At 43.5% G+C, this 27,866-nt stretch overlaps 1 protein-coding gene across 9 annotated transcripts in view; it reads right to left on the bottom strand.

Moving 5' to 3' along the window:
- ERC1 (ELKS/RAB6-interacting/CAST family member 1) overlaps nt 1-27,866 on the bottom strand; it is a 518,184-nt gene that overhangs the window by 27,332 nt on the left and 462,986 nt on the right. For 6 of the 9 annotated variants that reach the window (XM_055141299.1, XM_055141303.1, XM_055141300.1 and 3 more), the window contains one exon: nt 26,099-26,287. In XM_055141299.1, the coding sequence (XP_054997274.1) occupies nt 26,099-26,287 (189 nt within the window). Of the gene's footprint in view, nt 1-26,098; nt 26,288-27,866 lie in introns of those variants that run through there. The other 3 variants (XM_055141305.1, XM_055141306.1, XM_055141307.1) reach the window with 1 other exon arrangement.

Raw genomic sequence — 27,866 nt, 5'->3', positions numbered from 1 at the left:
ATAGTTTTTTAAGGAGTGTCCATATTGTTTTCCACAAGATTGAACCAGTCAACATCTCCCCCAGCAATAGATGACGCTCTTTCCCCCCCAGATCCATGCCCACTTGGGTTGTTTTTGTTCTTTTTTGGTGAACTCTGGGAAATTCTTACTTTTATAAATTCTTATTTGTCTCGAGGTGCTTCACTGATTATCTTCTTATTCTCCAGAGACGGGTAAGTCTTTTTTTTTCTTTTTGGGTCACACTCGGCGGTGCACAGTGTCTTGGCTCTGCACTCAGGAATTACTCCTGGCGGTGCTCAGGGGACCATATGGGATGCTGGGAATCGAACCCGGATTGGCCGCGTGCAAGGCAAACGCCCTACCCGCTGCGCTATTGCTCCAGCCCCGAGACTGGTAATTCTTACATAGGTCCTTTGGAACTGATCCCAGAGTACTCTGAGGTGTTATTTCTTCTCAGACTTTCCCCCACCTTCTGTTATTTCCTGAAAGTCTGCACAACTCATCTTAGAGGTCACTGATTTTTCCCTCAACTACTTTGTTGCCGAGGCCTTTTTTTGAGTTTATTTCATTGACTACTTTTCAGTTCTGTCACTTCTGCTTAGAGTTTTATCACTCCCACCCTCATCCTTTGCTGTGCTTTACTGATTACCTATACCACTGTTTCCATGTGCTCATTAAATGGCCTTATCGTGGTATCTTTATAGTCATTACCTGAGAGGCTATAGAGCTGACTGGTCCTGGTAGAACTTTCTATGCTATTATCCTCACTCATTGAGCGTGGAGGACTTTTACAGGGCTCCCTCATTGTGTCTGCTGTGCTCTGAGGATGACACTTTTTTAGTTCACCCCAATGGGAGCTCTCTGAAGGATTAGACTCAGGATTGCTCTTTTCCTTCCCTACTGATACTCAGTCAGTGACAGGATGTATAAGTGTATGAGGTGCCATAAGCAGACCTGTGTGTGGCCTGGTGCAGGGTGCAAGCAGGGGCAAGCCAAGTTATGGGCGAGGGGTACGGAGGTGGGCCTAGAAAGCTGAAGGAGTATGCAGAGGGTCTGAGATTCGGATGTGGGCCTGTAGAAATGGCAGAGGTTGGGCAAGGAAACTGCCAGAACTGAGAAGGAAGGAAGGAAGGGAATCTGCTTGATTCCCAAAAGGCCCTGGGGGTGTCAGCCAGGAAGTTAACTTCCCCTGGAAAGCTGAGTGCACAGGGAGAAGGTCTGAGATGAAGATGTGGGTCTGTAAAGTGATGGCAGAGGTCAAGTATGGAGGCTCCTTTTTTTTTTTTACCTTTATAAATCCGTTTGATATATCTGTAGCAGGGAAACAGAAGTTATTCTTGAAGAATCTGTCTCACAATTATTTTCCACAGATGAAGACTAATTTTCCAGTCTTCTCTTCCTTGGTATTTCAAGTCTGGGCTTGCTGCTTAAATCTCCCACTTTCTTCCTCCACCTCCATCCACTCCAGTTGCCTGTTACCAAGAACTGAAGCAACTGCCACGAGAGCCCAAAGCTCTGTGTAGAGGGGCTCTGTGACTGAAGGTGGTAGTTGAGGATCACAGGATGCTCTCGGGCACTGGCCCTCCCCAGACCCCCATAACGAACTCCAAGGCCAGGCAACGTTCAATTTGTTTTTGTAAGAAGGAAAGGCTGCTGACGCTTAGGCAAAAAGTAAATTAGACAGTGACTGCTCTTCCGTGACTAATCTTGAACAAAAGAGCATAACAAGAGCTTAGTACCATTCACTAAGGGGGCCTGTATATACTTGATCCACACTCAAAATTTCGTGGCTGAACAGTTTGATAGTCCACAGTGTTCTTTTTATTTATTTATTCATTTTATTATATTGAATCACCGTGAGGAAAAAAAAATACAAAGCTTTCAGGTTTAAGTCTCAGTCATACAATGATTGAACCCTCATCCCTTCACCAGTGCACATGTTCCACCACCAAGAACCCCAATATACCCCTATCCCACCCAGCCCCCACCTAAGTAGCTAATGATCTTCCTTTTATTCTCTATACTTTGAATACATTCAATATTTCAATAGAGAACTCACTATTATTGTTTGGAATTTCCCCCCAACAATCAGGCCTGCTGAAAAGGCATCATTTAATACTTTCTTTTCTTTGCTGAGAATGAAGATTCTATGAGCTCTTGAGTTTTGGATTTCTGATATTTTAGTTCAGTTCACAGTCTAGATGCATGTCTGTAAGAAGCCACTCTGGGTGCCAAAATGGGTTAGAAGACCTCTTTGATCACAGTCTGTATGAGCAGAGGGTCTGTTTTGAGAGCAGCAGCTCTGGATCTTATCTGGACCGAGGGTGTGCCGGAACCGCCCCCATTCCATGATCGCCCATGAGCCACAGCATTGCAAAGTTCCTACCTCTGGGTGGAAGTCTTTTTTTTTTTTTTTTATTGTGGAAAGTTACAAAGTTACAAAGTTTTCAGGTTTAAATCTCAGTTATACAATGCTCGAATACCCATCCCTTCACCAGTGCTCATATTCCACCATCTGGGTGGAAGTCTTAGGGGGTGGCTCTCGCCACATGGATGATGGTGCCGCCGCCCTTTTTCGTGCAGAAAAACAGGATGGAAAGGGAAAATCCCTCCCCAGGCGGCACATAGTCGTAGTATAGCTCACAGTCTAAATGCATGTCTGTAAGAAGCCGCTCTGGGTGCCAAAATCCACAGTATTCTTGAGATTTACCTATGATGTAAAGAAATTCCCTCTTTCCCTTCTCTTATGACAGAGCCAAAGGCAGAAGGGAATCCCAAGCACTTTCAGCCTCTCAAATTACAAAAGCCAGACCATTATTTCCTACTGTTATCAGGAGATTATACATCTGATACACAATGGATTCTTCCTGGATATTTGGTGAGTACATGATGAATGGATGCTAGCATTAGAATGCCTAGATTTTTCAACGTCTTATTGATACATATTTTACCTTCAGTTTTCAAAAGTTTGAGACAAAAAGAAATGAGAGTCTGCTTCCCATCTGTGACTCTGAACATTCCTCAATGTGATATGGCAATTCCCTAGCCTTAAGGAAACACAACAAATTTTTAGTGACCCTGCAGTAATACAAAGCACACACCAGTTTTCCACACTAACTCCCTTCCTCACAAAATGTCAAGGAGAGGAACTACTAAACCTCAGAGCAGGTCAATTCTGAATTTGAGAATCTTAAATCTGAAAAGAAATTAATAGAAGTAGTATTTCAACTCCCTAATTCTACAACCAGAAGCCTATGAAAGATAAAAGTGTTCATCAGTATAAGTTTGACTGACAGTAATTGTCTCAGGAAAACTTACTATGCATTAAGCTTCAAGCCGGGGAGTGGTCAGACTTCTCAGACCCGACTGTCATCAGATGCACAAGCTCTCTGTCGAGAAAAAGAGGGCGTCTCTCCTGGCTCAGAGGAAAGCTTCAGGAGAAATCTTGGTTTGGCTAGCTAATCACTGGGCCTTGGAGAGTTGTCAACTCTTCCACAGTTTCTGATTCTTCTTTTAAAAGTTAGAATCAGTCATAATTTTGTGAAAGCCAATAACTGATATGTCAAATAACCTAGGTAAAAGTGAACAAATGATTGGGGGTCAGTGGCAAATCTATAGAACTAAAACATATGTGACTTATACCTGTCATTGAAGGCCAGCTCTTTACAAGAACAGGAGCTGAACCAGGCAAGCCCAGTGGATACTTAGTTATCCAGACATAAACTGGCCTAACCTTTTTTTGTGTACTGATGATTCTATTTTGCATTTGGAGATGTTGCTAAAGTACTACTGCCCTCATTCTTTAAACTTACTTATGTCTAGACTTCTAATATGCTGGCTGCTTTCCTGAGTAAAGCATTCTTCTCTGGATGGATAATTTGAGATTTTTTTCTATGTGATAGTCTGTGCCTCTAACAACTTCCAGGTTGCAGTCTTTCCTGAAAAGCTCTATCTTCATAGGTCTTACACCTTCTCTGAACGAGAGGAGGGGTGTAAAGAGACCAACAGACAAAGAAAATATAAACTCTGATTAAAGACAGTAAAAGTGGGAAGAGAAAAACACCCACAACACCTAGAGGTCTAACTGGCACTCTCTCTGTCTCTCTCCTTTAATGGAAAAATTTATTTTGAAAAGTGAAAGAGAAAGAAAGTCCCTAACCAGGGAGGAACTTAGCAGACGGCAAAGTTTTGGTGGGTCCTTATACATTAAATTTCAAGAGCTAAAAGCATGGAGAACTATCTGCAAAAACATTCCAAAAGAAGAGGAATGAATCATTCCCCTATTCCCCTCAAAGAGTAAGTCACCTGTGACTACAATTGGTGACACTGTGCTGAATGACTGAAATCTGCTAAAGTCGCATGGAGAAAAATCAAGGTAAATATGTGAGATGATGATGGGTTAAACTGATGGGAGAAATTCTTTCATGAGGTTTTAGAAGCCATCACACCATATATTTCAAATAGTTTATGGTTTTTTCAATTATACCTTGATAAAGCTGAAAAATAAACCCAAAGAGTCACTCATTAAGAAGAAGTGCTCAGGGGCCGGAGCGATAGCACAGCGGGTAGGGCGTTTGCCTTGCACGCGGCCGACCCGGGTTCGATCCCCGGCATCCCATATGGTCCCCCGAGCACCGCCAGGAGTAATTCCTGAGTGCAAAGCCAGGAGTAACCCCTGAGCATCGCTGGGTGTGACCCAAAAAGCAAAAAAAAAAAAAAAAAAGAAGAAGTGCTCAGAACAGAGGTTCCTGAACTTATTTGGACTACTGCTTGCTCCCTTTTCATATTAGAAAATCCCTGTGACTCTGTACTCCCTTGAAAACCTACCTTCTCTTCAAGGGAATGAAGAGAAAGTATCCCTTAATTGTAGTTTCAGTATGAGTGGTCCCTGGATCTGTCCAGCACCTAACCTGGGAGTTTAGGTCTTTGTGGGAAGGACAGTTTTGAGACAGAGACCTCTGTGGCAGCGAGGAGATGGGTCAATGGGCAGGAATGCGGCTTTTACCTGTAGGAGTCCTGGGTGCAGTTCCCAGCATTGCATGGTGTTCCCCTGAGCACTGCTAGCAGCTGCACTGCTGGGTGTGGCCCCAAACCAAAACAACAAAGATGAGGTGGTTTCTAGAAGGCTTTACCCTGCCAGTGACTTGCTAAGTAACCCGGGGCTGGAGAAAGTACCAAGAAGAAAGTACAGAGCATTAGAAACAAAAGACCCTGACTTTCCAGTCAGGCAGAATTTTAAACTGTTCGCCAAGCGGACTTGGTGATATTTCACATTATCTCTTACGCATTTTTTTAAAAGTCTGTTAACTGATCTGAATAGAAACATTCAAATGAAGGGGCTGTCATTAGCGAAATGGAGAAAAATCTCCTTCTTTGCCAAAGGGATCCATCAGAACAGCAGCAGGGTTCTGGGAATTGCAAACACAGCCAAGCTCACTGGCCTGCCCAGTGTATTTGGTTTGGCTCTCGGAAATGAAAAATGTCAAAAGAGAGAGGACCAGAAAGAGACCAAAAAAACACCGCCCCGCCCCTCCCCCCCGCCCCAATCCCAAACAACTAATCAGAACCTAATGCTGAAACTGTCGGGGTAGTTAGAGCATTGCTTTGCTGCAGCTGAGATTTCACGAGAACTATCACGGAAACCCATCCCTGGTCCAGCCAGGGAAAGGGAAGGACATTTCCTCTGGCCACTGCAGCACATGCTCAAGCTACGCACCGTCCAGGCCCGCTGTCTGCTGTGTTGGCCCATGGTATCTGACTCTAGGGCCAGCCTGACGTGGGGACACTGGACAGACTGCACAGAATGCTGGATCTGGGTTTTCCTCGGTGCACCAGCCCGATCCTCTCCCTGCGTGAGGTATCCTAGTTCCCTGGTGAGATACAATGACCTTTTCATGTGTCATAAGAAGGACCATCCAAGCAGCGTCATTACTGACCAAAGCTCTGGGGGGCCCAGGAGACACACGCCCGTCTCCTGAAGACCAGCTACAGTGGACAGTGAGTGGTGTCTGGTACGGCTGACACAGAGGGGGTGGGGTGGTTTTGGTACTGATTTAGGACTACTAAGGGGGGAAAAAATCCCAATGTGATGTTACCTGAAAGCTCTTGAGGAAAGGTGTGGAAGTGAAATAAAAATATCCCCACAGCCCCCTCTAAGGCAGAGAGTCGGGCATCGGGCGCTTACTGAGGGGAGGAAGGGTGAGCGTGAGCGCCTCAGGGACGTTTCTAGTCTAGTCTGGCTCAGCGAGTGCTTAACACCCACTACTTTTTTTGAGTCAAATTCTTCCCTAAAAGGGGGCAAAGGAGACCAGGCCATTCTCCAAAGAACGTGCAGTGTCCACAGGCAGAGGGCTGCGACACCCCGGAGGCATCACACCCAAAGAATGCCCCCCCGGCGGATCCTACAGGCGCAGCTTTCCAGTGTGGCTAATGCCCACAGGGCGGCTGCCTGTGTGCTGTGGGGGTCCCCCGTGTGAGGAGCTGAACGTGCAGGGGTCAACGGACAGCGCAGGCGGGGAGAGGTGTGGGCAGCGAGACAACCCGGGAGATTATCCAGACTTTTTAAAAAAATTTTTTATTAGTGAATCACTGTGAGGTATTCTTAAGGACATTATTTTCATTGTTTGTTTTTGGGTCATACTCGGTGATGCGCTGTGGTGCTTGGGGGACCCTATGGGACGCTGGGGATTGAACCTGGGTGGGCTGCGTGCAAGGCAAATGCCCTACCTGCTGTACGATCACTCTGGTCCCCTTAGTAGTGGTTTTTATTTTTATTTTTTAAATGTTGGGGGACGCACCTGGCAATGCTCACGGCTTACTTGCTTAGAAACTGCTCCTGGCCAGCTTGGGAGACCATCTGGGGTGCTGGGGATTGAACTGGAGTCAGTCGTGTGCAAGGCCAGTGCCCTACTCACTATACTATCCCCAGCCCTCTTAAAATATATATATATATATATATATATATATATATATATATATATATATATATATTTTGCTTTTTGGGTCACACCCGGCGATGCTCAGGGGTTACTCCTGGCTCTGCACTCAGGAATTACCCCTGGTGGTGCTCAGGGGACCATATGGGATGCTGGGAATCGAACCCGGGTCGGCCACGTGCAAGGCAAATGCTCTACCCGCTGTGCTATTGCTCCAGCCCCTCTTAAAATAGTCTTAAAAAAAATACTGTCCACTTTTTTCCCTTCCAAAGAATCCAATGCCTGGCCCAGACATGCTTCTGCTGCTGCTACCCGGCACTGAACCCGTAAGTCAGAGCAGCCTACCCCCTGCCTCCCCCACTCCAGATTCCATGATGGTGTGCCCGTGTGTGTGTGTGTGTGTGTGTGTGTGTGTGTATGTGTGTGTATGTGTGTGAAGCAGGTCACATGAGGGGTGCAAGATGAGTCAGCAGAAAAAGGTCCTAAAGTTTTATCATTCAGAGCTAGTCACTTCATGTCTCTGGCCTCAGCTTATGGGTAAAATATATATATACATATATATATATATTATACATATAAAAGCTAAATTCTCTCCTGCTTCAACAGGCTCTGAATAACTGCGGCTCCATCAGAACAGTGGCCCCCATCTGGGTCCCCGAAGGCTGTTTCCAGTTGAGGCATTCTTAAGTTCCTGCAAAGGATTCTCCTTCCTCCTTCGGGGTCTTCTTACAGGATGCAAGAGAAGGCTCATTACCTTTCTTTCCCCATGATCCCTTTCTTCTTCCGGCCAGCACATTCTCACATCAGTCTCTGCAGTCTCCGAGAGACTATCTGCTGATTCAAATTTAGGCTCAAGAACTGTCAACTGGTTTCCTCTCACACTTCAGAGGCAGCGTGGAGCCTGATGGCAGAGGCCCTAAGGAAAAGGGGGTTCCCCCCACCCGCCCCACCTTCCACTTCAGAGGCATCCACCTGGCTACCTGTGGGCAGTCTGTCCCCCCCCAAACTTTCCTTTTCTCAGTCAACTGAACTGGCCTCACTGGGGGCGGGAGAGTCCCAGGGTACAGGGACAGCACACGCTGCACACTTTGGAGAGTTCTGCCTACATCTGCTAAGGTGATGCGAAAGGAATAAATGGAACTAGTCAGCCGGGAGGAAGGAGAGGCGCCTTATCAAACATCCCATCACCCCACTTTGAAGCCACTACACAATGTGCTTTTTTGTTAAATTGGCACTAATATGTTGGCGCCTGAAGTTTGGCTTAGGGTTTACATTAGAAAGGGTGAGAATTTTTTTTTTTTAGTCTGATAACATTAAAACTCTATTAATCTTTAACAAGAGCCCCATGAAACTCCCATCAATCAAAAATCTTTCGGGCTACTAAGCATCACTACAAGTTACAGCAAGATCTGTTATCTTCGGCGTTAAAATGAAAGGCTTCCTTTCCTCACAAGTGCCAATGAAGTTAGGGGCATTTTCTTTTGTACTGAGGGAGGCTTTTGTGATAGGGGTAGACAAAGCAGTAAGATAGCATTATATAGTGGAGAAGAATACCACAATCTTATCTCCAAAAACTCTAGATTTCATTCATTCTTGACAGGTTCATATTCTATTCTCCATTATATTTTACTCCTATTTGCCGGACACAAGTTTTTAAAGGTCCAGTGAATGCGGATTCCTCCACACAGAATCTGGAAAGTCTCCTGCAGGCTTGCATCTCCTTGGAGGGTATATTCTAGAATTAGTGGACGTAAGTAACAGATTCTACAATACCTCACCGGCCTTTTAACAGGCAGGGCCCTGGGATTGATCCAGAACGCTGCTTCTAGATTTCATTTGAAAGATGACTGTTGGTGGGGACTCCGAGTACAGCTTAGCTGGTGGAACACCTGTCCTGAATGTCTTGAATGTATGAGACCCAGTTGTCTGAAACTCTGAAACAATGACCCACGTAATAGCGGCGTTCTGAAATAGCCTAGAGACCTCTTTTTTTTTTTTTTTTTTGCTTTTTGGGTCACACCCGGCGATGCACAGGGGTTACTCCTGGCTCTGCACTCAGGAATTACTCCTGGCGGTGCTCAGGGGACCATATGGGACACTGGGACTCGAATCCGGGTCGGCTGTGTGCAAGGCAAACGCCCTACCTGCTGTGCTATCGCTCCAGCCCCGAGACCTCTCATTTTTATTAGGGGCTGAATTGGACCTCTCCTCCCCAATTTGCACGTTGAAGCTCTCACCCTTCTAATCTCAGACTTAAAGAGGTGCATTTAAAGATGTGCTGATGTACGCAAGAGACTCTTCAGACGGACCCTACTGCAGTCTGACCGGTATCCTTTTTTCAAACAGAAGAAATTAGGGGCAAGAGAGCTAGAATGGTGGTAAGGTGCTTGCCTTGCATGCAGTAGACCTGGGTTTGATCCTCAGATCCCATGTGGTCTCCTGAGCACTCCCAGGAATGAGCACAGAGCCAGGAGTAACCCCTGAGCATCGCTGGGTGTGGCCCTCAAACAAGCAAAACTCAAAGGAAATATCCAGAGTCACTAGGGATATATGCCCAGAAGCCAGTCATGGGAGGTCCACAGCAAGAAGGCAGCTGTTTGCAAAGCACGGAGATGCCTCAGAAGAAATCAACCCTGCTAGCGCTTGCCCTTGAACTTGCATCCGGAACTGTTGAGAGCACTTATTTCTGTTGTTTAACCCAGCATTCTGCAAGATTTTGTACCAATGAACTGTCACCTGCCCTGCACACTGGTCCACGACTGGCAGTAATACCCCAGGCAGCAGACCGATGGCTTCCAATCTTTCTATACCAGTGGGCTCTCACTGGTCCACGGACTAGAGACTGAAAAACACTCTTTAAGTCACGCACTCTTGTGGTGTTTGTTACAGCAACCGTGGCAGTACCGTTGCTCTACAGTGCCACGGAATTGTGCCTCATCATCAGCTCTAACATTTCCAGACTGGAAGGTGCCCCGAGTGCTGACTCTAGACAGTAGAAGGAAATTTTCCTTTGGCCCAGGGCAGGTGGGCACGCAGGACCCGAAGCATTAGTATATATTCCCCCTTGGTTCAGGGGGAAAATAGCACTTGTACAGCAGAGACCCCAGCGGCAGGATGTCCTAGCAGGGGATGCAGAAGACTGTCTGGCCAGCTCAGGACTGATTCCCTGGACCAGCCCATGACCAACCGAGGATGCAAAAGCAGCCAGGCTGCCTTGTGAGTAGTGAGACAAGCAAAGGGACTCTCAGGGTAGTGAGTGACACAAGGCAGGTTGTGGCAGAATTTTCTCCAACTCTGGGAGAATCAGCTGGGGAGGGGAAGGGCTCACTGGGGACTTCACTGGGGACCAGCAGTGCTGTCGGTGTAGACTGCCTGTATTTCATGGTTCCCTTTTGATGTCACATTTGGGAAGTCGTGCCCCACTGGGGATGGCTGAGATCTCCCACCTTTCTGCCTTTTCTTTTTTCTGACTTTACCTAGGTTTTCCCCTAGAGAATCACATTGCTCAAAACCACAATTATGCCCTGCAGGGCTTCTGGATCCTTTGGGTGCGCTGAGGCAGAAACATGGTGGACAGCCCGACACACAGTATACAACGAGAATTTCCTTCAACGCGGTTTTAGGTTGATCAGGAAAAGAATTCAGTTTCTGGGCAGCCTGTGTGGCCCGTGTGTGCAGTTTATACATTCCTTTGGTGCATCTAAGTCATTCTAGTCTGTGTGTGTGTGTGTGTGTGTGTGTACATTATGTCAAGCAACAGGAAACAATACAAGGGTGCCCTTGTGCCCTGAATGGACCAGAGAAGACTCTGAACATTCACTTCCTCAAACAAATAAGTTGGCTGGAAAACAATGAATGAATACAAATTATCTTTGAATAGTTGAAGTGTCTGGGGTCTTTATTTGGAGGTTTGGTGGTAATTTCTGTGACTACACATATGACCTAGGAACTTAACTCGTGTTCATATCAGTAAACCTGATTTTGCATGTTGGTTCATGTAAAGCTGCAGTATCTAAGAATCTACAGATGACATTAAGTGAGGACCCACAGATGCCATGGATAGGATTTTCAGTTCGATATTTTTATATAGCACCATCAGATTTTCTGTAAAGATGTTATAATCTTAAAGAAAACTAAGGACAATTTATTCCCAAAGCTCCGGCTTGATCTGGAAAACTCATTCCCAAAGGCTCTAACTTCCCTTGGCTTTAAGTTTACCTATGCTGATCATGTTGTTTTGAATTCACTTTTTCTTTGTTTATTTGGTAGAATACCATCTCTGGAAGATGACAATGGAGACCCATATTTAATGTACTGGATTATAATAACTGTCATGACATTAACATTTGGGGGCTGGAGCAATAGTATAGCAAGTAGGGCACTTGCCTTGCACCTGGCAGATCAGGGTTTGATCCCCAACACCCCATATGGTCTCTGGAACACCACCATATGTGACTCCTGAGCACAGAACCAGAAGTAAGCCCTGAGCACTGCCAGGTGGGCCCCCCCCCCAAAAAGGGCAAAATTTTTTTCTTTTTGGGTCATACCTGGCATTGTACAGGGGTTACTCCTGGCTCATGCACTTAGGAATTACTCCTGGCAATGCTCGGGGGACCATATGGGATGCTGGGAATTGAACCTGGGTCGGCCACGTGCAAGGCAAATGCCCTACCTGCTGTGCTACTGCTCCAGCCCAAAACATAAGAATTTTAAAAGGGTAAATGATGGCCTTGCAAGGAGTTACAGGGAATCAGGAGTACTAATCCTTCTTCCCTGGAATACTTTAAACACAATGGAAAAAGAATGCAATTAGGGCAGTTAGAAAACATTAGTGTCTCTATAAATACACTGTCACTGTGATCCCGTTGCTCATCGATTTGTTCGAGTGGGCACCAGTAACATCTCTCATTGAGACTTACTGTTACTGTTTTTGGCATATCCAATATACACGGGTAGCTTGCCAGGCTCTGCCACGTGGGCTCGATACTCTCGGTAGCTTGCTGGGCTCTCCGAGAGGGGCAGAGGAATCAAATTCGGGTTGGCCTTGTGAAAGGCAAACGCCCAACTGCTGTGCTATCACTCCAGCCCCTATAAATACAGGACTCTATAATTCCAAAAACTGTCCATATTCACATTTAGAATTCTAGACAATCTAGTACAACCAAGGCCAAGTTAATAAACACCATGCTGAAAAATGGTTCTTGTATTCTTCACTACAAAGCTGAGAGGTCATTAGACCTGGATTCACAGTATATCCTCACCCCCCCTCCCCAATTTTATTTAGTCCCTTGTAGGTTGGGAGTAGGCACTAGTAATGAGTATCCAGAAATTTCCTAGTCTAAAAGTGGAGGGAAAGACCCAAAGGCACACCAGAAACAGTAGAATCACTCTTTCAGAGACAAGTTAAAAAAGCAAATGAAGGGAACTTTTGGTTACAGAAAGTTTTGGTCTAGTTAGTTCTCTTATTTCCTTTGAACAAATGAGATTGATTGTTGCACCTTTGATCACCAAGACTTCAGTTATGCCCCAACTGAGTATATAATTTTGTGCATACATCATCAGACTGCTTTCATGTTGGGAAAGAACCAAAATGAATGTTTAGAACCTATATAATTCCAACTATGTATAGGAGTTCTTATCTTCTCTACATTCAAGTCCCATTTTCTTCTTTATTTTTCCAGCTTTATTTTAGGAGACTTTATCAGAAGAGCAAACTTATTCTAGAGTCCATTTTAACACTCTCTCAGACTCTTTCTTTTTCTTGTGGTGTCAGCCCAGTTCTTCTCTACTTCTTCGTGTGTGTTTGTGTGTGTCTGTGTGTGTGTGTGTGTGTGTGTGAGAGAGAGAGAGAGAGAGAGAGAGAGAGAGAGAGAATAAGCTATATGAGGGTGAGAGAGAGAGAGAATGAACTATATTTCCCTGATTTTCAACATCCAATTGCTAAGAAACTACTTTTTTTTCTGCATTTAAAAAAAAGGTTAATGGCAGTTGTCAAAGAAAGAACAAAGTGCCAGCATGGGTGAGGGCACAGAGAAAAAGAACAGGGAGAGCAGAGATAGGTTATTCCACAGAGTTTTTCTTGTAAATTTGTTCATACACACATACAAACACACACACCCACGTATACAAACACATAAAGACACAGACACAAGGAGAGTGTCCTGGGGAGAAAGGTACCTGCCTTGTGTGTGGCTGATGCTGGTTGAATCTCTGGCACCACACATGGTCCCCAGAGCACTCTCAGGATAATCCCTGAGCACAGAGCCAGGAGTAATCTCTGAGCACCACCAGGTGTGGCCCTAAGACAAAAACTAGAGAAGAAAAGACACGAGCCACACACTGAGGCAGCTGACCCTCACCTCCCCCACCCACATGCTCAAGCCCAGTTCTGACACACACAGACATTTATCTTTGTGTCCCTGCTGTTCTTTTTCGCTGGTGCTTTGGACTCCACCTCTCCTACTCTGCTGCTCTGAGTTTCTTTGGATAAGAGTTTCGCCCTGGAACGGAAAGTTCACACATCACCAAAAGAAGAAAACCAGATCAGAAACACGGAGGCTGGGAACCAGAATCCAGTTGGTTGCCCCACAAAGGACCATTCATCTTTTTGCCTTTCTTGTTTTCCTCTCCCTGCTGTCCCTTGTCCCTTGCTCCCCGACAGCTCCTAGTCCATCTGGCTTGCTGGTTTGGTACAACAAACCGTGCAGTTGCATTCACGAGAGAAGAACGAGACGCGCTGCCTGATGACGGATGCCTTCCCTAAGAGAGGGTGAGGATGTCCAGGTTCCGGGCCCGACCACTGCCCCGGCAGCAACACCCTCTGACTCACCACCTTGAAGAGAGCAGGGGCAGACGCCACAGAGTGATTGATCAAAATCGAGAAAACAAATGGAAGGAGGAATCCAAGGAGAAGACAAGGTCTGAGCCAAGCTTTGGAACAATACTTCCCTGAAAATTACAAATGGGACTGAGTGCTGGGAAAGGGAGCTGGAATTCAGCACCCCATGACCCGCAGAGTGGGCCGGCTGATACAAGTTCATTCCAGTGTGGTTGGCCCCTGGTGGGAGGCTGGCATTCCGAGTGGAAAAAAATAATTTGTACTCTAAGGAGAAATTCCATTTTTAGCTTTTTAGCAGAGTCTGCCTATCAGAAGGACTGCTTCATCAAGTGCAGAAGGAGACTGGTAGTGGGGTATGAGGTTTATGTTTTTGTTTTAAGTTAAACTATCAGTGACACACAGAAAAATGCACAGATTTTTGATAAATACACCGACCCACATGACCATATCCCAAACCACAATAGAGAACATTCCCATCATCCCAGAAAGTTCCTCATAGCAACCAACGATCTAATTTTTTTTGGTTGGGGTGGGGAGAACACCCAACCCGGGGGAACTCAGAGTCATTCTTGCCTAGGGAACTCTAAAGTGTCATGGACAGAACTGGGGTTCCTGCATGCAAAGTTTACGGTTCAGCCTTCTGAGCTCCCAGCTCCAGCATTCTAAGTTATTTTTTAATCCCCAAAGTGTAGTTTATCCTATTCTTGAATGGCATAAATGAATCATGCATTAATTACATATTATTTTTAAGTGACTACTTTTATTGAATATAGTGCTTGATTTTGAAGAGAATCAGCCTCAATATTTATATCAGTTTTTGCTTAGAAGAATTTACATGCTTGTATGTTTGAAGGGTGTAATGTTAGCACACAATGCCATCGCCAAGAGACAATAATCCACTTCTACAATTCATAAGACCACCCTCTCTTCCACTCTCCTCTGCCTGCCTTACATAAACAAAATTCTGTCACCAGAGTAACAGTGTTTTAGAGACTCATTCATAAAAATCCTATTAATAGTTCATTTTTTATTATTTCTAGTATACTATATTGTTTGGGCTGAAGTGATAGTACAGTGGGAAGGGCATTTGCCTTGCATGTGGCTGACCTGGGTTTGATTCCTCAGTCTCTCTCGGAGAGCCCAGCAAGCTACCAAAAGTATCCTGCCCGCATGGCAGAGCCTGATAAGCTACCCGTAGCGTATTCGATATGCTAAAAACAGTAATAAGAAGTCTCATAATGGAGATGTTATTGGTGCCCGCTCAAGCAAATCGATGAACAGGAGGACAGTGCTACAGTGCAACTACATTGTATGATATAATAGTTTTCTTGGGAGGGGCACAAGCCTGGTAATGTTCAGGACTTAGTCCTGGCTCTGCCCTCAGGGATTATTCCTGGTGGTACTCAAGGGACCATATAGGGTATCAATCTGGGTGAGCTGTGTGCAAAGCAAGTACCTTACCCACTGTATTCTCTTTCTGACCTGGTTGATTTTTAGTTTGGGACTTTTTTTTTTTTTTGCTTTTTGGGTCACACCTGGCGGTGTACAAGGGTTACTCCTGGCTTTGCACTCAGGAATCACCCCTGGTGGTGCTCAAGGGACCATATGGGATTCTGGGAATCGAGCAAACACCCTACCCGCTGTGCTATCGCTCCAGCCCCTTTAGTTGGGGACTTTAAGAATAAAATTGCTATGAACAATATGAGACAAGCCTTTTTTAAGACACGTTCTCATTTTCCTTGCAGAAACAGAAATGAAATTGGTAGCTCATGGTGCAAGTTTACAAAATTAAGAAAATTTCTCAAGAGAAAGAAAGAAAAAAAGAAAGAAGGAAAGAAAAAAAGAAAGGAAGAGAGAAAGAAAAATAGTTTCATAGTTCTCCAATGTTTGGTACCATTGAAGTTATTACCAGCTATGTATCAGAGTTCCCTTCGCTTCATAGCCTAACAACTGGTATTAGTGAAGTATTGTGAGTCAGAGTGGTTTTAGTCATTTAAATGGGACTGAAGCTCCATTTCACTGTAGCTTTCATTTTTTGGATTTTTATCACATGTTTATACTGTATCTTTTTTGGTGAAGAATCCAAGTGTCCACTTAACTGTTTTGTATTTTCTTTACTGATTACCAAAATATCTTCTGTATAAACTCTGTCAAGTATACTGGGACTGGGGCTGTAGCAATAACACAGCGGGCAGGGTGCTTGCCTTGCACTCGGTCGACCCGGGTTCGATTCCCATGATCAAACGCCCTACCCGCTGTGCTATTGCTCCAGCCCCTCTTTTCTTCTTTTTAAAAACTAAAATCTGCTTCTAATAATGTTACTTCACTGAGTCATGGAGAATACTAAATTTATGTACAAAAAGTTCATTTCTTCACCTTGACTGTACCATCATGCTGCCCCCTGTAGGCAGTATCTGTACTAAGGGGCCAACTCCTTAGGCTGACACATTTCTTAGGTCTTCTCAACACTCCATGGTACTTCTAGTTTCAGAAGAAGACACATAGCTGAACTCTAGATCTAGTAACTTAAAAAAATTAACAACGTATCATTCTAAGTGAAATGAGTCAGAAAGAGAGGGACAGACATAGAAGGACTGTACTCATTTGTGGAGTTAAAATAACATGAGACTGACACCCCAGGACAGTAGATAAAAGGGCCAGGAGGATTGCCCCATAGCTGGAAGCCTGCCTCATGAGTGGAGGGGAGAAGGCAGCTGGAATAGAGAAGGGATCACTAACAAAATGATGGTTGGAGGAATTGGCTGGGATGGGAGATGCGTGCTGAAAGTAGATAAAGGACCAAACATGATGACCTCTCAGTATCTGCATTGCAAACCATAATGCCCAAAAGTAGTGAGAGAGTATGTAGAATATTGTTGCCCATGGGGACAGGGGGAGGGTGGGAAAGGGGGGGTATACTGGAGACACTGGTGGTGGGGAATGTGCACTGGTGGAGGGATGGGTGTTTGATCATTGTGTGATTGCAATTCAAACATGAAAACTTGTAACTATCTCACAGTGATTCAAAAAAAAATTCAACAACTTTTCACTTGGAAATAATTTTAAACTTACAAAAAAGCTGCAAAAGTCAAATCAAACCCTCACGCTCTCCTCCACCTACATTACTTATTGCTAACATTTTACTCATTCCTCTTTCCTGCCCTTTCTCAATCATTACCTATACATTCACTAATTACCCACCTATCTAACTAGCTCAAATTAGCTAATGTTGGAGAATGAGCTATCTGTACCTATACAAGCCTGTATATGTTTCTTATTCAGTACATTAAAATTACATATAGGGGCCAGAGTGATAGCACAGCGGGGAGGGCGTTTGCCTTGCACGCGGCCGACCCGGGTTGGATCCTCGGCATCCAATATGGTTCCCCAAGCGCTGCCAGGAGTAATTCCTGAGTGCAGAGCCAGGAGTACCCCTGAGCGCTGCTGAGTGTGACCCAAAAGGAAAAAAAATTACACATATTCTGGCAGAAAAAGTACCCATGTTCTTAGTGTTTATTATTAAAAAGTAAATAATATTGTAATAGGTCTAAAAGTGTCTTCCAGATTTTTTCCAAAATACATTATGTAAAAGTATTGTGTTAATTAAATAAGTGAAACAACTTTTTTTATAAAGAGATATGTAGTATTTGTTATATGCAATACCACACAAATGCCTTGCTTTTCTGTAAAATTTTGCCCCATGCTTTTCATATACACTGACAATTCTTGTCCAATTGGTCATAATAATGATGGTCATCAATAATGATTCTCTAATTGCATCATTCTTACTATGTTCACTGGCATTTTACTATAGCATTCACCTTTCTTTTTCTTTTTGCTTTTTGGGCCACACCTGGCGATGCACAGGGGTTATTCCTGGATCTGCACTCAGGAGTTATTCCTGGTGGTGCTCAGGGGACTAGAAGGGATGCTGGGAGCTGAACCCGGGTCAGCCACGTGCAAGGCAAACGCCCTACCCGCTGTGCTATCATTCCAGCCCCTCAGCTTTCTTGTCCTTCCACCTGTTTATTTACTTTTTTTTTTTTTACAAGCATGATTCACAGATGTATGTTTTATTCAGTGGATACATCCTGTTCCTATCATTATTTCCTGTTCAAATTCTTCAGGAATTTGCCTTAGAGAGCCCTCTTCTCTTTTCGAAGAGGGCTCTCTTGGAAGAGATACACCCATCACTCTTGGAACACTTCCTTTATGGTATAATATAATATTTTGAATTTGTTATATTTCACTGTCCTAGAATTATATAATCATGTTTCAAGGAAAGTCCTGTTGTTTTTTTTTTTCCTGGAAAAAAGGCATTTGGTAATCCTACTGGGGTGCTAGGTGAGATCCTAATTACTGGCTTGGGACTGCTTCTAGGTTCTCTCAGTGGATAAAGCTATGAAATAATTGTGTGTATAATATATAGGTGAACAAACACATATAAAAATGCAGAAAATGTAAATCTATTTGTTAAAACCTGTTAAAATCTGTTCATGTCATTCTCTCCAATAACAATCTAACACAATAGGGTGTGCCTTTTGATATTTGCTATTTACTTCTAGTGAGAAAGCTCCCAATACATTTGTTTGCTACTTTCCTTGGGTATAACCAGGATCCCCAGAACGCACACAAGCTCCATCCATGCCAGCTGAACCTTCAGTCCTGGCCATGCCAAAAAATGCCGGGCTTGTGGGCTGAGTTCCTGGCTCTAGCCTGCCGAGCATGCCAGCTGTGTTGGCAGACTCCAGAGTCCCACCAGGACACAGGCCCCACTCCTTGGATCTGGCTCCATGTCAAGCATGCCAGCTTGTGCCAACCAAATCCTTAGGCTCTGCCCAGATGGCAATTTAAGCTGGACAAGCCAGAGCCTGGTCCCAGCTCCATGGAACATGCTGGATGATTCCTTGGAACTTTTTGGATATAGATTATTGGATTAATAGTCCAATCCAACAGATCGGACTATTAATATGTAAGGTACTGAGACTAACATATCTAAACACTTTCCCAAACTTGAAAATTTTATTAGTTAGATTGGATTACTTGAGAAGCAAAATTTAGGATAGGTGATGAAGTTGTTTTTATAGAAAAGCACTGAAGTGTTATAATATCCGTGTAGTGAAAAAGCCCCATGAAACTATTCTTTATAATGGAAAAATGCTGGTGATGTTACTTTATAATTTGGATGTCTTTATAATAACTAGTTATTTTATGAGCTGTTGTGGTTATAATGCTAATATCATTGTTTTATATTTGCAACACTACTTGACCACCGTTACCACCTTAGCGTCAATATTCCTCGACTGTTACCTACTGGTTCACTCTTCCTACACCATCCTTTTTGCATCCTCAGTTCACAGGTCCATGAGTGATTTCTCAGGGTTTATTTCCACTGTGGCTTGTCTATCTCTTGCTTTGTTTTTTTTTAATAGTCTTTCTTTGTTTCTTTATATGAGTGAGATCTGATTTTTTTCCTTCTGACTCACTTCACTTAGCATGATACCCTCCAATTTTATTCAATTGCAGTAAACTGTAAGATTTCCTCTTTTCTTCTGGCTGAGACGTTTTCCTGTGTGTGACTGTGTTTGTGTGTGTGTGTACACACGCACACATGAGCATGTCACAATTTCTTTATTTACTCCTCTGCTGTTGGGCACTTGGGTTGTTTCCAGATCTTGGCTGTTGTGAATGAAGCTCTGATGAACACAGGTGTGCATATGTTCTAGTGAATTAATGCTTTAGTGCTTTTGGGGTAGATAATGCTATTTTTAATATTTGAGAAGACTCCAAATCATTTTTTGCGGAGGCTGAACCTGACAAGAGTTCTAACAGTGAATGAGAATTCTTTTTCAATACATCCCTACCAGCAAGATTGATTCCAGACTTTTTGAATAGATTATTTGTGATGCTTTAAGATGACATCTCATCATTGTTTTGACTTATATTTCCTTTATAATCATTGATTAGGAACACTTTATCATAACCTTGTTGGCCACATTTATGTTTTCTTTGAAGGAGAAGCTCTTCTTCCCATTTTCTAGATGGGATTGTTAAGTTTTTGTGAGTGCTTTGTGCATCTGGAATATCAACACTTCTTTGTTCGATGTATGATATGTGAATATTTTCTCACAACTGGTAGTCTGTCTTTTATTTTAGGCCTCATTTCTTTCACAGTGTGGAGCTTTTTAGTTTGATGAAGCCTCTAAATTGGATTCTTTATGAAGACCCACGGGAAAAAAATTTCTCTCCTGATTACCTCAACAGATGCAGAAAGAACATTAGACAAAATACAACATCCTTTCATAAATGCTCAACAAATTGAGTGCAGATGGAACATACCTAAGTACAAGAAAGACAAATGCACAGCCAACAAAATATTCAATGATAAAGGTTGAACGTTTTCCCCCTTAAGAACAGGGAAACAGGAATAAGACAATGTTGTCAACTCACTTCACTCTAATTTAACAAGGTATCAGAAAGAAGACTTAGCCAAAGCTATCAGGTAAGAAAAATAAATAAAAAGCATTAATATAGGAAAGGAAAAATGAATTATCTGTTTGGAGATGTATTATCTTATATACAGAAAATCATAAAGATTCTCCCAAAAAATTACTAGATCTAATCAATAAACACTATAAAGTTGTAGTATACAAAACTGCATATAGAAAACTTGTATTTCTACATACTAACAATAAAAAAGAAAAATAAGATGCACACTAAGAAGTATAAAAATTTGATGAAGATGTGAACAGATCCTAAAAGGCACATGAAAAAATGTTCTTCATCACTAATCATCAGGGAGATGCAGATCAAAACAACAATGAGGTATTACCTCACACCACAGAGACTGGCCCACATCCAAAAGAACAAAAGTAACCGGTGTTGGCATGGATGTGGGGAGAAAGGGACTCTTCTTCAGTGCTGGTGGGAATGCCAGTGATTCAGTTGTTTTGGAAAATAATATGGATGATTCTCAAAAGATTAAAATTGAGCTCCCATTTGACCCAGCAATACCACTTCTGGGAATATATCTCAAAGATGCAAAAAAGTATAGTAGAAAAGACAACTGCACTTGTATGTTCACTGTTTACAATAGCCAGAATCTGGAAACCAGAGTGCCCGAGAACAGATGACTGGCTAAAGAAACTCTGGTACATCTACACAATGGAAAACTATGCAGCTGTTAGAAAAGATGAAGTCATGAACTTTGCATACAGATGGATCAACATGGAAAGTATCATATTAAGCAAAATGAGTCAGAAAGAGACATAGAAAATTTTCACTCATTTGTGGAATATAAAGTAACAGAATGGGAGACTAACACCCAAGATTATTAAAGATAAGTATTGGGAGGATTACTCCACAGCTTAGAAGCTGGCCTCACATACTGGGGGAAAGAGCAGTTCCCCCAGTTTAGAGAAGGGATCATCAAATGAATGGTGCTAGGAGGATCCGCTCAGGATGGGAGATGCATCCTGAAAGCAGACTACAGACCAAACATGATGGCCACTTACTACCTCTATTTCAAACCACAATAACCAAAAGGAGAGAGAGAGCAAAAGGGAATGCCTTGCCACAGAGGCGGGGTGGGGAGAGGGAATGGGGTGGGGATAGTGGGAGAGATGCTGGGACCACTGGTGGTGGAAAATGGGCACTGGTGGAGGGATGGATACTTGACCATTATATGACTGAAATGCAAGCACCGAAGTTTGTAAGTCTGTAACTGTACCTCACGGTGATTCACTAATTAAAAAAAGAAAAGATGTGAACAAATTCTGTGTCTATTAATCAGAAGAATTACTACTATTAAATATCCATACGGCCCAGTCATCAATAGATACAAGATAATCTCTACCAAAATTCCAACAGCAATTTTTCATAGTTTTTAAAATGCAATTTTAAAGACGGACAAACCTCTTTAAAATATAATTTTAAAAGAGAGATAGCATAATGTGCTGATCATATGTTTTACACACAGGAGGCCTTGCGCTGAATTCCCAGCATGTAGATGACTCCCCGAGCACTGTTGGAAGAGACCCCTGGGCACAGAGCTGGGAGTCGCCTCTGAGTAGCAATGGGTGTGAACCTCATAGAAGAAATCCAAACATAAATATATATATATTTGTAGGATTTTATTTAAAATATATTTTAGTTTGTAGAATACCATACATATATAAAATATATTTTATTAAAAATTTTATATTAGGGGCCGGAGCAATAGCACAGCGGGTAGGGCGTTTGCCTTGCACGCACCCGACCCAGGTTCGATCCCCGGCATCCCATATGGTCCCCCAAGCTCTGCCAGGAGTAATTCCTGAGTGCAAAGCCAGGAGTAACCCCTGAGCATCGCTGGGTGTGACCCAAAAAGCAAAAAAAAAAAAAAAATTTTTATATTAAAATATATTTTAGTTTATAGGATATATATCCTGTAGTATAAATATATACAACTCCCATGTGCATATATGTATATATATACATACACCCTATATGTGTGTGTGGGGGGTTCAGGAAATGGTAATAAATAGAAATTGTAATAAATACTCAATAGTGTAAAATAATGCATATCAGGCATATACTAATAATACTGCCTACTATTTACAGAAAGATATATATAAAAAAAAGAAACCTGTATAAAAAAGGGAGACTAAAAATTCTCACGAACTTAGGACAATGGTTGCCAGTGTAGACAGAAAAATAAAAAAGCAATTGAAAGAGGTACAAGGAAGACTCACTGTATTTAGCATTATAACAAACAGATTGGAAGCAGATAAAACAAAATGATATTTGCTAATTCTGAGTGCAAAAATGTTATATTAGTTTTCTTATGATTTTTGAAAGCTTGAAACATTTTGTTAAAAACAGTTTGGTAGACACAGAAAAAGACAGTGGTCTGGGAATCAAAAATACGTGAATTTATACATTAAAATGGGGGCTGGAGATATAGAACACAGTAAGGGTTCTTGCCTTGAATATTGTTGACCTAATTTCAATCCCCAGCATCTTATATGGTCCCCTAAGCCCCCTGGATGCAATCCCTGAGGACAGAGCCAGGAATAAGCCCTGAGCACCCTGAATAAGCTGAGTATGGCCCCCAAACAAAATAAAAATGGTATTGCACAGGGCCACTGAGATAGCTCAATGGTATTGTGCAGGACCACTGAGATAGCTCAATGGTATTGCACAGGGCCACCGAAATAGCTCAATGGTATTGCACAGGGCCACTGAGATAGCTCAATGGTATTGTGCAGGACCACTGAGATAGCTCAAGTAGCAGGATACAGGCCCACTGTGTGTGAGGCCTTAAGTTTGATCCCGGGCAATTCATGCTCCTGCTCCAGCCCTGCAGGGTATATCCCTGGTGGCGCCCTTGAGCACCACTGCGAAGTCCCCAAGCCCCATCAACCTAAGCACCTACTCTGCTGGGCCAATAACTGCGCAGTATTGGGGTGGTCCCTATGAAATAATGGCAACTGTGGGCTTTCATAAAGAAAAACTTCTAGAACCTTCTGTAGCTCCTTGCCCAAATTGCCTGTCCTCATCATGAGTCTTGTACTGAGTAACAAGTAAGAGTATGGTCTGTCCCTCAGAGAAGGGCAGGTCCTGTGCAGTGCAAGTGCACCCCATAGAAAGAAAATGACAGTAAAGCTGAAGTTAATAAAGTCCGGATGACTAGAGGTGTAGGTTTGACATTTTCCACATTCCAGATTCTAGAACTTAATGTGGGGTTCACTGGACTGGTTCTCAGTGAAAATATTATCAGAAGATGATGATGCAACGACTGTGTCATCCATGTGCATTACACTCCCCACGACATCAGACTGACAATAGAGGAACATGCAGAGATGTAAAGAAATTAAAAAGTGAAACAGACAGGCAGTAGAGGTAAAATGATGTCAGTCCAGGTCTGCCTGATCCTAAAACTCACTCCCTCAGCTGCCACACTGCCCTGAAGCATGTTACTAATGTACACATCCCTCCTTGTCACTCAAGTACCCACCTACCCAATTCAATCCAACTAAAACTAATGCACAGCATCTATTAAAAACTCCAGAGTCATTTCTTGGTTTTGCAGAAATTTTGCAAAATTTGTGTGTGCATTTTCAAATCTGGGACAGTTTTAGAAAACTCCAAAGGTAATAGTCACTTCTCTGAAGTCTCAAGGCAGAGTTGAGAAAGGAATTCATTCAACGCTGCCATCCGGTTAGCCTATAATTATCAGTAAGCTACTACAGGAAGCTTAATTTGATAGATTAATTTTTAAAAAGTGATGTAATATTTTACCTTTCAAAAAATAAAGCTATGTAATCTTTTAACTTTCAAAAAATTACTCTATTGGAGTAAGTCAATATCAACTCATTTTTATAGCAGCAGAAATAGTCAATCAAGTTCCGAAATGGACTATTCTCTAATCTGGATGCAATGACACGATCTACTAATTCCTCTGGACCCCACAAACTGAGTGTGTGTTAGATACAGGGGGAGAGCAGGAAATCTGAAAGAACACCTTCTCCGCCTGCGGTGGTGCAGGTGTGTGGGGTCTGGCAAGATTTGAGGGGAAGCAGGAGGACTTGAAAAATCTCTCTAGAATAGTGTTTCCAGGAGTCTGAGAAGGGGTAGGTAGTAGCCATCGATGCATCGGCGAGTGACATGTCTATTTCAAATAGGTCAACTTCCAGAGCGGTGGGAGAGCCTGGCTGTGCAGGAGACACACTGACGCTCTGAACTCTGCTTGATGCAAAGAGCAATGCTGTGAAGAGCTACCCTGGGGCTAGACCCTGGCCTGACCCTGAGACGAGGAGCTGGGTGCTGCTGGGGCCCGGCCATGAAACCTTCACGGCCAGTTCTGGGCAAAGTGGCCGGCTGCCAGTAGAGCAGAAGGAAATCGACCACCATCTTTTGGACGCCCGGCCAAAGCAATCTATCATGTGGTGGGCGCGATGGGAAACCCACCGTGCGTCTTATTCTGAGCTAATTCGGAGCAGGAGTCTCAGAGTAGGGGCAGGAATCCATCTGACTCGACCCTGCCCTGGCAGGGGTCTTTCTCAGGGGCGGGGGAGGAGCCCAGAGCTGGAGAATCTGAAATCTCCCCTCAGTCTGCCAGAAGGCTTGCTCAGAGCAACTTGGAGAAGGGTGAGAAGGAATGAAGAGCCCTGAGTGGTGCGGGCATGAAAGACCTACAAGGACAAGGCAAGGGAACGGAGGAAAGAAGCATTCTAGAGCTTCTACCCAACAGGCAGTAGCTGGCCCACCGCTGAAAGAACAGAGCTGCGGGGCAGTGAAGGTGCTGGCAGCAAAATCCTGACACAAAGCCCACTCGGTTACTTACTGGGCCCAGTCACTAATGCAAATGGAACGATACTTTAATGTTTTGATTTTGGGATCACATACGGCTCAAGCTCAGAGCTTACTCCTGGCTCTGAGCTCGGGGATCACTGGATAGGTGGTACTGACAAGAGCTTTGAATACAGAATTGAGTTTATCAAGCTAGGTTGGTGTGTGTGGGGGTGGGGTAGGGGGTGGGGGATGACACCAGAAAGGTGAATTAAAAGTGATACCAGGACACTTGTGGTGGAGTGTCTTGGACATTTAAGGTGGTGGGATAACAGTAATTTTGTTCACCATTAATATACACACTATTATAGCTATGTTACCTCAACTACAATGAAAAAAAATCACTCATTCAAATATCCTTAACTCAGCCTTTTCTTCAGTATCCTTAAATATTAATGATCATCCCTTCTATTACAACAGGATGACAAGTGATACAAGTGATAATATACATTATATATTAATTAACAATTATACATATAATTATGGAGAGCCCAGCAAGGTACCGAGAGTATCCCGCCCGCACAGCAGAGCCTGGCAAGCTCCCCATGGTGTATTCGATATGCCAAAAATAGTAACAATAAAAGATCTCATTCCCCTGACCTGGAAAGAGCCTCCAATTGTTGGGAAAGATGAGTAAGGAGAGGCTGCTAAAATCTCAGTGCTGGGACGAATGGAGATGTTACTGGTGCCTGCTTGAGTAAAATGATGAACAATGGATGACAGTGATCCAGTGATCTCTTCAATGAAATAACATACGGCATGTTAACAGAAGACGTGTTAATGGATGGTCCTGAACCTTCTCTCTTTCCACCAGGACTTTCTGATACTAGATCCAGTTGTCCCTTCCAAATGGTAGTTCCTCTATTTGTTGAAGAACTAGCTTCTCCTAAGAATTCTGAATCTCCACACTGGATTCCCTAAAGCAGCTCCCACACATCAACCTAACAGTAGGCGAATGTTAACAGAGTCTGTCAAGTTCAAGCAGCAGACTTACCTGTTCCCGAGTCATCTTCTGCAGCTCAGTCTCCCAAGCTGCCTGGTCATCGTTCAAGTTATAGGAAGCTGGTGGAGTGAGTCCACGAAGGATCAGGGGGTCTCGGTCATGGCAGAGGGCTGTCAGGTGTCCAATATACAACTTTAATTTGCTTCTATTTTGGTCAAGTTCTAAGAGGGGCTGAATGATCTGAGGTAAAAAAAAACAAAATGAGAAAGTCAAGATCTGTTTTCTTTTTTCCTCTTTTTTTTTTTTGCTTTTGGGTCACACCCGGTGATACACAGGGGTTACTCCTGGCTCATGGACTTAGGAATTACTCCTGGCGGTGCTCAGGGGACCATAAGGGATGCTGGGTATCGAACCCGGGTCAGCCGTGTGCAAGGCAAATGCCCTACCCACTGTACTATCGTGCCACCCCCGAGAAAGTCAAGATATGAAGTGAGGAGTTAAATAAACTTATGCCTTATAAGTCAAAGAAAATTGAGAAATATTAAAGCTCATGAAATCACTATTGAAATCTTCAGGATTATTAAAAACAGAACAAACCAGTAACACATTTGCACATTTTACTCTGTCACACCTAGCCACCATCCTGGGTCGTGGAAGGAAATGCTGGCTGAGCATATCAACAGGAGAAAGAGTTCCGTATTTAGGCAGGGGATTAAGCACAGGGCTAACTGTTTTTCAGAGATGACATTCCTGATACGGAAAGACTCCAGTTACCTCACAATTTCACTTTCCACTTATTTATGACTCGGCTACAAAAAATTGCTAGTGAAATTTGGCATCTGAAAGTCTGGACATCATATACTTCATATGTTCCTCTATCTCCTGGAATGGAAGAAAAATCCTGTCTCTGGAGAAGGTGCCTGTTTTTCTTGGCCAAGAGATGTGATGAGTGAACTCATTACCAAATCTGCCTCATCCTGGCGTAAGCTTCCCTCATTCATTACACAGAGGCTATTGGATATTCTTAGCAGTGATAGGTAAAATCCTTATGTAACACCAGACACCTGACTCACAGCCAAGGCCTCTGAAATCCTGAGTTATAACCAGGCCCTTGCTTTCCTGAATAACAGACCGGCTCTAACCGCCTCGTCCCACCCCCTGCTCCATTCCTCTTACCCGGGACTCACAACTATCCCTCTAGTTCTCCTTGGAAGCACATGAGATGACGGATGATTTCTGGCTCAGAATTTCATTTGTCAGTTCTCATGACAATCCTCTGGCGAGGTACTTGGGAGTTGGTCGAAGCTTGTGGGTATTTCGGAAGAGCTGGAGCAGAGCTCAAATTTCAGAGTATTGAAATGTTAGAACAGCATCTGTTTGATGCACAGCAGCTGTGAGAGCGGCGGAACCCCGCCAGAATGCTGGCCATCCTCACAATGTTCCCAGGGCTCAGGAGGAAGAGATTTGCACCTGTTGCATGTCACCGGGCTGGCATTTTTCATCAGCAGGATACCTCGAAGCCACTTAATGAACAGGGAGCCCAATAATCCCCAAGTCCTCTGAAACAAGGGGCTCCTTTCATTAGCAAAGCAGATTTCTCCCCGGCTGCCCCAGTGAACTGCGCTTCGACTTTCTTTTGTTTCTTTTTAAGAGTTTTTAAATGAAGAAAATTTTATTGTTATGATTAAAACAATACATATGTTTACTCTGGAAAAAAAAAAGCAAAACAAAACCAGAAAACAGCAATAGGAATTCCACCAAGAAGTAACCAGCTGAAACCTTTTTGCTGATTCTCAGTCTGTATTCTTTTTGTTAGCTT

This window comes from Sorex araneus, chromosome 6 (assembly GCF_027595985.1).
Source record: "Sorex araneus isolate mSorAra2 chromosome 6, mSorAra2.pri, whole genome shotgun sequence".
NCBI lineage: Eukaryota > Metazoa > Chordata > Mammalia > Eulipotyphla > Soricidae > Sorex > Sorex araneus.
This window is presented reverse-complemented; position numbering and strand designations above follow the sequence as displayed.